The sequence below is a fragment of the Crotalus tigris genome, unplaced genomic scaffold (assembly GCF_016545835.1).
Source record: "Crotalus tigris isolate CLP2741 ecotype Arizona unplaced genomic scaffold, ASM1654583v1 scf7180000017890.1996003, whole genome shotgun sequence".
Taxonomy (NCBI): Eukaryota; Metazoa; Chordata; class Lepidosauria; order Squamata; family Viperidae; genus Crotalus; species Crotalus tigris.
Genome location: NW_024096707.1, coordinates 1,919,319 through 1,933,312, shown reverse-complemented (window position 1 = coordinate 1,933,312; position 13,994 = coordinate 1,919,319). Strand labels below are relative to the sequence as shown.

The 13,994-nt window shown below is 36.9% G+C and overlaps 1 protein-coding gene across 31 annotated transcripts in view; it reads left to right on the top strand.

Moving 5' to 3' along the window:
- Nucleotides 1–13,994, top strand: part of SVIL (supervillin) — a 118,706-nt gene that overhangs the window by 40,536 nt on the left and 64,176 nt on the right. For 27 of the 31 annotated variants that reach the window (XM_039344121.1, XM_039344109.1, XM_039344117.1 and 24 more), the window contains 4 exons: nucleotides 1,030–1,099; nucleotides 7,707–7,798; nucleotides 12,266–12,323; nucleotides 12,443–12,594. In XM_039344121.1, coding sequence (XP_039200055.1) covers nucleotides 12,316–12,323; nucleotides 12,443–12,594 — 160 coding nt within the window. In that variant the 5' untranslated portion in view covers nucleotides 1,030–1,099; nucleotides 7,707–7,798; nucleotides 12,266–12,315. The remainder of the gene's footprint in view (nucleotides 1–1,029; nucleotides 1,100–7,706; nucleotides 7,799–12,265; nucleotides 12,324–12,442; nucleotides 12,595–13,994) is intronic. The other 4 variants (XM_039344124.1, XM_039344126.1, XM_039344127.1 and 1 more) reach the window with 2 other exon arrangements.

Below are 13,994 nucleotides of genomic sequence, written 5' to 3'. Positions count from 1 at the left end.
CAGTACAGAGGAAATAAAATGGTTTCTGGTTATCCAAATGATTTCTCTTCTGATGAACAGATAACATTTTATTGATTACTTGCTATTTATGTCTCTTTTAGTTGAGAATCATGGAAATTGATAAAGATAGAAAATGAGGAGTGATTTGCTCTGCTGGTTTGTAAAAACAATTCAGCAATGTCATCCCATTCTAGTACATATTACATAGATGACATAATGCCAAATATGGATGCAAAATGGTGGTTACGTGGCACCATTTTTGGGGATTCAGCCCTGTCATGGGTTATTGCTGATAAAGGCTGTACAATTTTTCTTCCATACTTTTTCATATAATCTCTTCTGACAGTTTTGTTTACAGCTTGCCTTTTTAAAAATATCTCTTCATAAGAGATTTTATCAGGGCTCAGGAAAATTTATGTATTTATTATTGTCCTAGACACTCTACAAGATAGTCTGGGATCATTTTGAAGTTAGTATAGACACTGAAGTCTACGGAAAGGGCTTTTATCAGATATGCAGTCTAGTAATCTCTCTTTGTAGTGATTTTTACTTCTTAAAGCTATCCCTACCAAATTGTTTGTGTTAAGAAATATCAGCAAATTGCTAGTTATTAATATCTGCTTATTTACCAAATAGATGATTATTGGGGATTATGAATGATTATGATTATTTTCATGGAAGTACAATGTAGGAGGCGTCCCTTCTGTAAAGAAGTATGATTTAATACACATATACATACATACATGCATGTTCTACAAATAATTAATGGATATGACTGATTTGTACAGACCAAACATAGGTGAAATAAGATTTAGAAGCATTTTTAAATTCTAAGTCATACTTCATAAGTTTCTACTTTCATTTATCCTTACATTCTGCCCAATGTTGTCTGCTTTGAAATATGAACACTTAAATCATTTCAGGTTAATTGCTATTTAAGGCTCAAAATGCCATTAACTATTTAAGATTTTTTTTCTTTACCATCAGATTGTGTATTGGTGGATAACTTTTTCCACCACTCTGTTTCAGATTTTGACAAAGAGAATTTGTTTACGTATAAAACTCCAAGATTACTCCAGAGCAGGAGGAGGACTTTAAGGTAAAACATTCTTCACACTTCTTGTGTATAATGAGTCAATTTGCAGTGAGACCAAAGAAGAACAGGTTAATTTCCTTTATTTCATGATAAGCAATGATTTGGAAAGAAATTGCTCTATAGTGATTATATATATAATAGGGTCACACTCACTCCTTAATGTATGTAATCAATTGACACACAAACACAAAATTATTGAAGGAAAAATATTATGCATTTCAAAATGAACATTTGATTTTGTGATATTTTTATGCAATTCTCAAATAGAAGTATGACAAGTGCTTTGTACTGATTTAAGGTCATGATGTTGGAATCCTGTGCTAATGCTATCAATGCTTTTGTCACTGTATTGTACAAACATTAGCATATACCTCTTTCAGGTAAATATCACATTTTAGGTTCTCAAGGAAGTGGCTTTTGAATCCAAAATCTTATATCACAATAAATACATTGTTTTGTGCTGATCTAAATATGCACATGTGTCATCTGTCCTATGGGAATTGCAGTGGCTGCCGATTTGCTCCGGGTCCAATTCAAAGTGCTAGTTGTCATCTTCAAAGCTGTACATGGTTATTTGAGAGACCATTTTCTACCGGACCTTCAGAGTGGGGAGGTAGGGAATCTATGGGTTCTCTCTCCTAAGGAGGTACATCTAGCAGGACCAAGAAGAAGGGCCTTCCTCTCTATACAATATCATCCCTGCAGAGATAAAATTTGCCTCCACTCTTTTGCAAGGCCCCAAAATTTGGTTTTGCCAATCAGCCAAAAGGAATCCCAGAATGAGGAAGGGAGCCTGGAAGATTGATTATTGGGAATTGGAAAGTTATTGCTTTTTTGTTGTCTTCATATTGAGTTTTTATTTTTGTAAGTAACCGTAGTCATTGAGAGTGAGTTGGATAGTCATATAAATTTTCATAAATAAATAAATGGTAGAAGAGATGCATACCTGGTATTTTTATATAAGATTCTTAAATGGTTAGACCTTGAAAAAATATAGTATACTGTAGTATGTTTGCTTTCATTTTGAGATGAAATTCATTAAATTTTGATACTTTTCCCCATAGGAGTTCAAGGTGATAGCGTCTTTTGAAGAGAGATAAAATTAGCCATAATGACACAATATTCTCTCCAGGGTTTATGTTAATCACAATTAGGTTAATAGAAGAGATAAAAGGTTGCAAATCACAACATAGTGAGCTCTTTGTCACAATTAATATTTGCAATAGCAAAAGAGTTTGGCAGGATAACTAAGCAGTTTGCTTAAAACTACCTGGATTTAAAATGGTAAAGAAAAAAAAATAAAACACATAATTCTGTGGGCTATATTTTATGGTCACTTTTAAAAAAAGAAGGAAAAGGGAGAAATGTGTTTTCATGATCTTTTTGTGAACTGCGAGCTTAGAAAATATTCAGTCTGTTTCTTACAATGGATGCTGTAACAGAAAAATATATAATCACTTCTGTTTTTATTTATCTATTAGATTTTTTAAAATCCTTCTTTTATTATTTTTTATAAATAACTCAAGATTTGTAACATGCCTAATACTCCTTTCTCCTCCTATTTTCTCTACTATAACAATCCTGTCAGGTGGGCTGGGCTGAGAATGACTGGCCCAGTCACCTAGGCTTTCATGCCTAAAGTAAGACTAGTATTCTAGTCTCCTAGTTTCTAGGCCAGTACCTTAACTACAGCAAAAACTAACTCTAGAATTTGTATTTTTTTTTCTTGTGTGTCAGAATCTCAAAAACTGCTTGGACAAGTCCCTGCAGTTTTCTTGACAAGGTTTTTCAGAAGTCGTTTGCCATTGACTCATTCAACATGTAAGAAAAGTGACTGGCCCAGTCACCTAGCTGGCTTTGTGCCCAAGATGGGGTTAGAAGTCACCGACTCCCAATTTCTAGCATGATATCTTAAGCAACACACTAAACTGGGTCTTACAATTTGCAAATAATTACTTCTAATTAATTGTAATTTGTACTTTCAAAAAATGGAATTAAAGTGAAGTTTCTAAGTAAATTATCTAGGTTTGCTGTAGGTTATTAAATTACAAGACTGAACTGAAATGCTGCTTGAAATATGACCTATACTACAACAAAATATTAATTTTCCAAGTGATTAATATCCCACTTTCATAACATTAAGAATCTGAGATAAGTTCATTAAGAATGAGGTAAATTCTGCTATAAGAGATTTCATGCATGATCTAAAGTTTTAAACATACATAAATTTAATAAATATGGAGCAGTGGTTCTCAACCTGTGGGTCGGGACCCCATTTGGAGTCGAACGACCATTTCACAGGGGTCACCAAACAATGCAGTCCGCCATTTTTTCCCCCTTTTCCTTAGCTGTGCTACTCCCTTTTATTCTATTGGCTTTTGAAAGCCAATAGAATAGACTCTCTTGAATAGAGTCTAATTCTATTGGCTTTCAAAAGCCTATAGGAATTGTCCAGGCTGTCTCTGCCCTGCTGAGCCCGCCAAAAGTCCCATTCTGCAAACGGTGCTGCACCAGTTGAGTAGTCCTCGACTTACGACCGGTTGAGTAGTCCTCGACTTACGACCGGTTGGGGTCGCGGCATTAAAAAGGTTGAGAACCACTGACATAGAGGAAATATCTTAAACTATATGGAAATAATATAATGATAAAAATAAGTTTAGGAGGTTATCTTCCAGATGAAAGCTGGTTGTTATCCAGCTTATGGCATGCTTGAGGGACCAGGTCTCTCTATTTCCTCTACTCACTCTATGGCATCCTGCAGGTCCCAGTGATTAAAGAATGACATCTGGTGTCACAAGGAAGCGTGCCTTTTCTGTCATAGCACCTGCCCTTTGGAACATCTCATGACCCATAATTAGCTTAGCTCAATTTTGCTAGCGTTAAGGAAAGGGCTCAAAACCTAACTGTTCTCCCAGGCACAAGAGTCAGGAGATTAGTGGAGCCTGTGAGGTTTTGTTGACAACTGTTGAGGAGTTATCCTTAGTTGCCATTTTTTGCCTTCTTATTATATGGCTGTTGTTGGGGGTTTTTTTGGACATATACATATACATATACATATACATATACATATATATATATATATATATATATATATATATATATATATATATATATATATAGTTAATAACGCTAAAAATATGAACCCTGGGAATATTCATATCTAAAATAAAATGAACACCAAGGTACTAATTAAAACTATAAAAGTTTAATTTAAAAACGCCAAGCTTTCGCCGGCACACTTGGCACTTAGATCATGGAGTGCGACCAACCACCCATCTCGCTACTACCGGCCCGACAACAAACCTAGCGAGAAAGCCACAGGTGATATGCCAACCCCCCAGTCAGCTCGGTGCAATCCAGAAGAGGAGGGACAGCGACTAAGAATCCCCACTACCCCCACAATGTTAACACACTTGCAAAAAGCTAAGAGAGCGATAGAAATTAAAGCCCAGAACCCCTGCATTATGAACATCGGAGATATCCCACTTAGCGTGCAAGGAGACACGATAGACAAAGATGGGGAGAGATCGTTAAACCGGACACCTCACCGATGCTCAGAAAGAAACAGGATGACCGACTTAAGGGAGAAGAAGCGATCCCCCTACTCCGCATCATCAGCCGGCCCAAAAACATATGGAGTGCGGGACGGCGCCGAGCATAACAGCAAGCCTGCGGACGCTCCGGAAAGTAAGGAGAAAAACGAGCCCAGACGGAGAGGTGCGAGAGAGGGCGGAGCCAATGAGATCAGCTTACCGCGCCTCGTACCGGCAACAACCATGGACTCCAAAGACTCCCGTCATACACACGCAGGAGCGAGAGACGTCAGAATGAAGAGGAGGGTAAAGAAGGAGCGTTATCACGCTCAGGAAGATCGCAACTCCACCCCCCCCAGACCAAGACCTCAGATTATAGCATGCGCGACAAGAGCGCAGAGGACAAAAAGGAAGGGAAGGGTGTGGTAGTCAAAGATAATTATAACTATGAGATCACCCCCATAGAAAAACAACCTATTGAGCCACCCCAACCGATTTGGAACACTGCGTATGACTATCTTGATGACAGTTGGGCACGAGGGAGGGGCGTTAAGGACGAAAAGAAAGATACTCATAGAGAAAGTGACTGGATAAAGCGTGATCTGGGAAAAGAAAAGGACAAATGCAAATTACCACTCGAACCCGAAAGGGAGAATGGATTGAGGGATAGAGACAATCGGAAAGACAAGGAGTTTATGCCACCTGCCTCAGAAGCCAAAGAAAAGAAGGTAGATGAAGATACACACGTAGCTAGGAAGGACAGGAAGAAACGAACCACCGTTTGGGCCCGGTGACGAGATCAAGGAGCCGGGTGCAGACTACGGCTTGCCTATAAAATGACTCTCTCACACCCTGGCGGCCCAGCCCTGATGATGCCGGCAGGTGGCCAGCCCTGATGATGCCGGCAGGTGACGGCGAAAGCTTGGCGTTTTTAAATTAAACTTCAAATTATTTTTGCCACCTGAACATGGATGCATTAATGAAGGATATATTAATTGTTTAGACTTTATCACTGTTCATATATGTCTTCATATGTATCTTCAATGAAAATCTGTCAAGGGAGTGTAATCAAGATTGACTTCCAAGTCTCCAGAATAGGAATAGTAGTGGGGTTCTTGGTGTCTTCTGATCTTGGTTATTTTCTTGCAAGCGTTTCAACATCAGTGTTAGAAAAGGGTCTTTCTGTTTATATTGTTTATATACAAGTTGGCACAGTATTATTTTCTTTTTGGTAGTTTCTTAATGTTACCTAGTTGAATAATGAAACATCTGCAAGAAAACAACCAAGCTCAGAGGGCACCAGTATCCCCACAGTTCATCTCTGAGCTACAAATATTCTTTTGTATTGATAGAAATAACGTTTAGAAAGGCAAACTTTCTAGGAATATGTGGACATTTCAAAATCTAATTTCCATTCATTTCTCATATACTCAGCATAAATCTGGTTGCAATCAGAATTGGCTCCCAACTGATTACATTAATATAACAAATTACAAAATGGTGTACTGCATTGCAGATACTTTCAGTACAAAAAAGTATTTGAACTTAGTTTCTTTGTTTTCAATGTATGGATATAGGCTAAATGAGACTTCAAAATTCATCAATTAGGAATAAAAAAATCCAAGAATAACACTTTCTGAGAATTGAACAACAATGATGGGTGCATTTTGACATCCCAGGATTGCTGTTTTCAGATATCTTGTAACAGCCTTGGTGTCCTCTATACATGTTAGTCAGTAATCACCACCACTTCTAACCATGCAGGACAATTGCAGACCAGTTTAGAATAATGGAAGCTAAAATCTCCATAACTTTATATGCCATTTTTCTTTAAACTTTACCCCCAAATACCTCCAAGTTTTATTGTTACACAATTTATCTTGCATTTTCATTCAAAGAGCTGAATAGAAATTTACAGTAAAATTAGAGTACAGTAAGAATAGATCAATGTTTATGTTAAAACAGAGGTTGAAAGAGCTCCCCACTTCACCTCCTAAACTATAGAGATGCTTGCAAAGACAGGACTTCAACTAAAAAAGAACCTTGTCCTGATAACCTTCTATTAGCTTTTGATAGGAAATATGCGTGGTATGCAGGTTTGTATGAGAGTAGACAGTTGTTTCTTAAGCAATCTCATACCAAACCAGCTGATGTCCCCAAATAATTGGATTGAAACCTTGAAAACCCCTAGCTAGTATGGCTGATATTCAGTGGTTATATGAATTATATCCAACATATCAAATGGATTACCTAGGCCAGTGGTGGCGAACCTATGGCATGGGTGCCAGAGACGGCACTCAGAACTCTCTCTGTGGGCACACGTGCCGTGACCCCAGTCCTAGGCCTTCAGCTGGGTTTTATAAAACCTTTTCGCTTCAGGCCCCTGCCGCCATGTGCAAAAAAAAAAAAAAAAAAAAGGTTCAATCAACCAGTCAATTTCAACTTCTCATGGGAAAAAGAAAAGATCTTGCAAAGTTGGAATTGATTGATTGAACTTTTTAGTCCCACCCAGTCTGCCATTACCACCGCAGCCACACCCAGCCAATGGGCCACACCCATCTGGCACCCGACGATGCATAAGTGGGTTTTGGGTTGCAGTTTGGGCACTCGGTTTCTAAAAGGTTCGCCATCACTGAACTAGGCAGAACCAACATATTGAATTGTGCTTGGAGCTTTAAGAATCGGAAGTTTTAAGAATTGGGAGCTTTAAGAATTGGAAAATTTCTCACTGTGCCAAGCAAATATTTTGGCTGTTCATTGAATATAGAGAGGATATAAATTCTTGTTGTTCATGTCCCCATAAAAACATAAAAAGAGAAGTTTCTGAGAAGGTTAGTATCTGTGTTATGGGATACTATGTTCCATATTAAAATCAAAAGGATTATCAGCTCCAAAACATGATTATATGGACTATAATTTTGTAATCTCACTTCTTTATTTTTTGGCCAATGTTGAGAACTGGTCCTGATCTTCTTTACTCTGTATTATGTGTATGATAAAAATAATCTGTGTGTTTTAATATACTGTAACTAGATTAATATCTGGAGCTTTGTTAAAACAAGATGATGATGCTTCAGTTTTCAGAAAGAGTTTTCATTTGAAGATAAAGAAGACTTTTCAAACAGCACTAAAGATATTGATGCCAGTCTTTTAGCAGTATTGCCAAAAGGTACGTACAAGGCTTGTAGTAGTCATGTTTTCTTTATAAACAGTATCATAATGTATGTACTATAAGACACTTAAATTTGGAGGTGAATGTATTTCAGTCCATGCTAAATAAACATTTAATATACTGTATATTCTTCCAACAGTTCAGTTTTAGCACCCAAACAATGAAACTGAAATATCCATCAACTCTTTGCTATGAATATCATTTCTTCATCGTTTGGGTGCAAAAACTAAAATTAGGAGAACGTTTATTAGATGATGATGATGATGATGATGATAATAATAATAATAATAATAATAATAATAATAATAATAATAATAATAATAATGTTGGAAGGGACCTTGGAGGTCATCAAGTCCAACCCCCTGCTCAGGCAGGTAACCCTATACCATTTCGGACAAATGGCTGTCCAGTTTCTTCTTAAAAACTTTCAGTGTTGGAGCATTCACCGCTTCTGGAGGCAGGTTGTTCCACTGGTTAATTGTTCTCACTGTCAGGAAGTTTCTCCTTAGTTCTAGGTTGCTTCTCTCCTTGATTAGTTTCCATCCATTGCTTCTTGTCCTGCCTTCAGGCGCTTTGGAAAATAGCTTGACTCCCTCTTCTTTGTGACAGCCCCTGAGATATTGGAACGCTGCTATCATGTCCCCCCTCGTCCTTCTCTTCATTAGACTAGAGATACCCAATGTTTATTCTGGCATGCCACATGTAAGCTATAAAGGATCAGTTATATTGAGAATCATAAATTATTTTTAAAAAGATTTGTCTTTAAAGTCCATGCCTAATTGCAGTTGTTTAGAATCATATATCTTGTTTCATTCAATGACTTGCATCCAATTAGATCTTTAAAGTTGGCATAATATTATGTGATATCACTGGAATGAGCTGACCTGAAATTTTAAGATTTTTTTTTTCATCAGAATTTGGTGGGAATTTAAATAATGAACATTTGGCCCTTAATATTCCACTAACACACACATGAACACAAACACACACGGAGGGAGGGAGAGGGAGAGAGGTGAGGAGGAGAAATTCAGACAATTTGTTAGGAATTGGGATTTGAGAAGTGTGCTTAATACCTATTTCATGTCTTAAAACCCTTCCAGCTCTCCTCCCACATACAAATTGGTATAAATATTGACTCCATTCAGAATGGAGACATGCAGCCTTTGTGCATAAATTTCTCACCCTCAGTTTAAATGTTCACCCTGGACCTCAGTGTGTTGTAACTACAGATCCACTCCAGATAACATTGTTATGTGATTCACTGCTTATTATAGAACAGTGGTTCTCAACCTTTTTAATGTCGCGACCCCCAACCGGACATAAGTCGAGGACTACTCAACCGGTCATAAGTCGAGGACTACTCAACTGGTGCAGCACCGTTTGCAGAATGGGACTTTTGGCGGGCTCAGCAGGACAGAGACAGCCTGGACAATTCCTATTGGCTTTTGAAAGCCAATAGAATTAGACTCTATTCAGGAGAGCCTATTCTATTGGCTTTCAAAAGCCAATAGAATAAAAGGGAGTAGCACAGCTAAGGAAAAGGGGAAAAAAATGGCAGACTGCATTGTTTGGCTACCCCCGTGAAATGGTCGTTCGACCCCAAATGGGGTCCCAACCCACAGGTTGAGAACCACTGTTATAGAAGAAGGCAATTGCTGTTTTGCACAGGTGTAGTTTACCTTAAGTGCAGCTATTCTGTCTTTGAATCTTTTGACTGTTCTTGATAAATGTTTGTTACCACATTGCTTCCCTGAAATTATTGAGGTTCTCATTGCAACAGGAACTAATCGTAAGTGGAACAATGCATAAAAAGAATGTTCATAGGCTAGTTTATATCAATTTATAGTAATTTTTCTTTATTTTGGACTATCTCAAGATATCATTATTAAACTATGCTATATGCCTTTCTCTTGTGGCTGGAATTACAATAAGGCATTCAGTTTTTCTTTTAACAGAAATTGAAAAATACTGTTCTGAGATCTGTATCTAAGAGGAAACATTTTATGTCTTAAGAAGTTTCTGCCAGATATTTCTTCCTTAATTATAACAGGGAGACTGTTCCTTTCTGTAATTTAAAGCTCCTTTAAAGACAGTGATGTAGGCCAAAATATGCTCTGTCTTTTATTATTTTGGTATATTTGTGGTGTAGTTGGGATATTCCTGGGGCTTGCATATCTCAACTCCTGAAGTGTCTGTTGGGTTCATTAAACATACTTTGAACAACATACAGCTTTTAAACAAAATGATTACTAATGGAATATATTTTAGCATAACCCAGTTTATATTATGGAGGCAGCATGCTAAATAAAGTTGCTGCTGACATTCCACATGCAAAATCCATAAGATAAAAAGATTTAAGAAAATCTGGGACAGATCATTACTAAGGCACATACTTTTTAAATGCCTTGTCTTTCTTTTTTAAACATTCTGTTAAATTGTGCTGGCTGGGGAATTCTGGAAATTGAAATCCACATGTCCTAAAGTTGCTAAGATTGAGAAGCACTGGGCTAAACTTTATTTAGCATATCTATATCTTTCCCAGCATTAGGCCCTCACTGGAGAAGGGCCTAATGCTGGGAAAGATTGAGGGCAATAGAAGAAGGGACGACAGAGAATGAGATGGCTGGATGGAGTCACTGAAGCAGTAGGTGTGAACTTAAATGGACTCCAGAAGATGATAGAGGACAGGAAGACCTGGAGGAACATTGTCCATGGGGTCATGATGGGTCGGACACGACTTCGCAATTAACAACAACAACAACAACAATATGAAATTACTTACCTTTAATAGAATTGTGAAAGGAGTAAATAGGTGATTTGCACTAGTGTCCTATACACTGTAGGATGTGCAGAAAAAGCACCGCTTAATGTGTCTTCCAGGATAAGATCGTATGTATTTTTTTATATGTAACCTGATGTGAATTTTACTTGTATGAACATATTGTAGAAGTCTGTGTATTAACTTGTATTGACATTAGAATTAAAATATATTAACAATTCTCTATGCAGATAGGATCTAAACTAGGTAATTGATACGACGTCTCTGGAATTTAAAGCATGGAAAATGCATAGCCCTAGATAGATTTGGGTGTGCTATTTTTGTCTCAAATCTTGCTTAGAAAAGATTTGAAAAATACTACTCAAGGCCACTGCTTTTATTTCGGCCTACAAAATTGCACCATATTTGCCTATAGTACCCAAAGCAAACTTTGCATTATTATCTGTTCTTCAATGACTCAGTTGTGAGTATGGACAAGACGACTGTATGCATGCTGGCTGAGGAATTCTGGGAGTTGAAGTCCACAAGTCATAAAAGGGCCAGGTTTGAAGACCCCTGCTACAGAGACTTGTCCAGGGAGTCATCAAAAGTCAAGACTGATTTGAAGACACAAATTGTTAGACTCTCCTGCCCATGCATCTAATAATGACCATTTTGATAATATTACTACCATTGCTTATATTGCCAATGTAGTAATATTTATTTATTTATTTAATCAAACTTACATAGCCACCCAACTCTGAACAGTGTACAGTTTAAGCAATCATAAAAAGTTATAAAAATATAGACAATCATTATTAAAAAAATTAAAAATCATTAAAAGAATTAAAATTACAAACCATAAACAGAGAAGTATAACAAGCACCTATTACCCATAATGAGAGAGCTACCTTAAAATGTTGCTAGCTCCCTGGAATCCCCAAACCTGACTAAATAACCAGGTGTGAGGGACTTCTTAAATGTTAACAAGAACAGAACTTACCTAAGTTCAGAGGGAAAACCCTATGGGAGAGCGGTCCCACCTCCTAGGCCCTATCAAGTATAGGTCCTTCTCAGATGAAATCCTTAGCAGATGTCTATCAGATCTAATGGGATGGGCTAAGATAATCAGGAATTCCCTGATCCCATGCCAGGAAGGGCTTTAAAAGTCAAATCCAGCATCTTGAATTAGCCTGGGGAAAAAAAACCTTGCAGAGAAGAGGTGTGACATGCTGTTCTAAAAAATCTTTTGTGGATATCTGCTATGGAAAAAAGACAGTTAAGGTAATTCAACAAATACATGTTTAAGATAAGGAATAGGTTGTAATGTGTTTTGCTTTTATACATCAAGATTGATGCATGACTACAGATCATTATGGAACATTTTAGGTATAAGTTAGAGCAGTATTCTTTTAACTGGACTTCAACTTCAGCCAGCTTCTCTGACTATTCGGAAAGTTGAAGCCCACATATCACAAGGCTGAGAAATACTGAGTTAGAGTGTTAATATTATTCTGGTAGAGTTAGTGGCTTGCAAACTTTTGCATAATACAAATCCCATGGAAAGCATGAAAGATAAACTGAACAAGGAAATAATTGGTAGGTATTTAATTTATATTTAATTTATATTTATGAAAACGCAAGCATTTCTATTTACAGCTATATTGTTTCAAATTTAAAATGTTTATTTTATTTTTATTTTTTAGTTTCTGAATTAAGAAAACTCTTTGAACCAAACAGACAGGATATTTTGGAAATGAAAAGGTATTTCTCCATCTTTATGTTAAGCAAAGTATAAATGGTTTTATAAAAATCATTTCAACTTCCTTTTCTATAGGTGACATTTATGTTATACTCTCTTATTTTTACCCTCTCTTTTACAGGAAAGAGAGGATAGCTAGGCGTTTAGAAGGAATTGAAAATGATGTTCAACCCGTTCTTTTGCAAAATTGTCCCGGGTTGGTCACCCATCGTTTGTTAGAAGAGGATACACCAAGATACATGCGTGCAACTGATCCATATAGCCCTCATTTTGGTAAGAAATACATTTGTGATATATGTTGATGTTGTCCAAGTGCTGTCATAAGTTTGAGCTCCTAGAAACTGTCATTGACTAAGGTGTTATGATATACAGGCTTTGAATGTTACTGTTTTTAATCTTATAAAGACTATTAGAACAGTTTTTTTTAAAAGTATATTATCATTGGTTAAATTCAGATATGTCTGTCCATATCAGATCTGAAGAAACTTCTTCTAGAAGGATGGCGATAATTTTTGGCTGGTTTTGTTTCTTCTTGCAGCACTCACTGGTACACCCCAACCTCTTCCCAAAGGGTTCTTCAGCTCTCTTTTGTAGATACAAGTGGTTCTAAACTTACAGCCACAATTGCTATTGGAATTTTGGTTGTAAGTTGTTTTGATTATAGGTTGAGGAAAAGACATGTCCAGGTCCAATTTTCAATGGTTTTTTATGGTGGTCATTAAGTAAATCACATGACTGTAAGTCTAAATCATGGGAACATTAAGAGGATCACATGGTTTTTAAGTGAATCTGTTCTTCCAAATGGGGGCTTTTTTTGCCAGAAATGAGCAAAATACACTGGAAACTGGCAAAAAAGTTGCAAATTGTGGTTACATGACCCTCCCTTGACCAAAGGGAGGCAACACAATGTTTTATAATGGCTGCAAGTCTTTTATAAGTAGTAAAGCAGTCTTTTTTTGAGATCATTGTAACTTCAAATAGTTGTTAAATGACTGGTCTTAAATTGAGGATTACCTGTAGATATTCATGAAACTGCAAGTCAAAGGAGATTCAAAGCAAATATTCCTTCTCTTTCTCTAGTGGCACATTGTAAATGCTCATCACCCCCAGTTCACAGTATGTTGTGTCGCACAGTTCAGAGGCACAGATGACTTTATAAGAACCTCGAAAAATCTGTTTCCATCAGCATCACAGTTAGCCTGAATATCGGAAGAATATTCAGAAGCGTTATATTGTGTAGGATTGAAAAGCTGTGGGATTGTGTAGGATTGAAAAGCTGTGTAGGATTGAAAAGCTGTGGTTATGTGCTATTTTTTAAAAAAATACAACTCATATTTAGAAATAATTGTTCTCTAACCTTAAATACTTAAGCAAATTTTAAATATATTTGCAAAAATATATTTTGTTTGATTCTGACTGCAGTAGAAATCAGAGAATTGCTGACTCTACAGACATAACATAACATAACCAAGATCTGAAGGGTTTCCTAACTCAAAAGCAATTGGCAGAGGAATAAAAGGCTTGTACCCTGATTCTGTTAAGCTTTTTCTCAAATGTGTTGAGAGTAAAATTCCTAGAATTTCAGCCAGCAAGGTCAGGTATTTGAAGGACTGTAGGTTGAAGAAAACTGCCCTGTCTATATTTTCACTATAGCTGTGGTAAATAGCAATGCT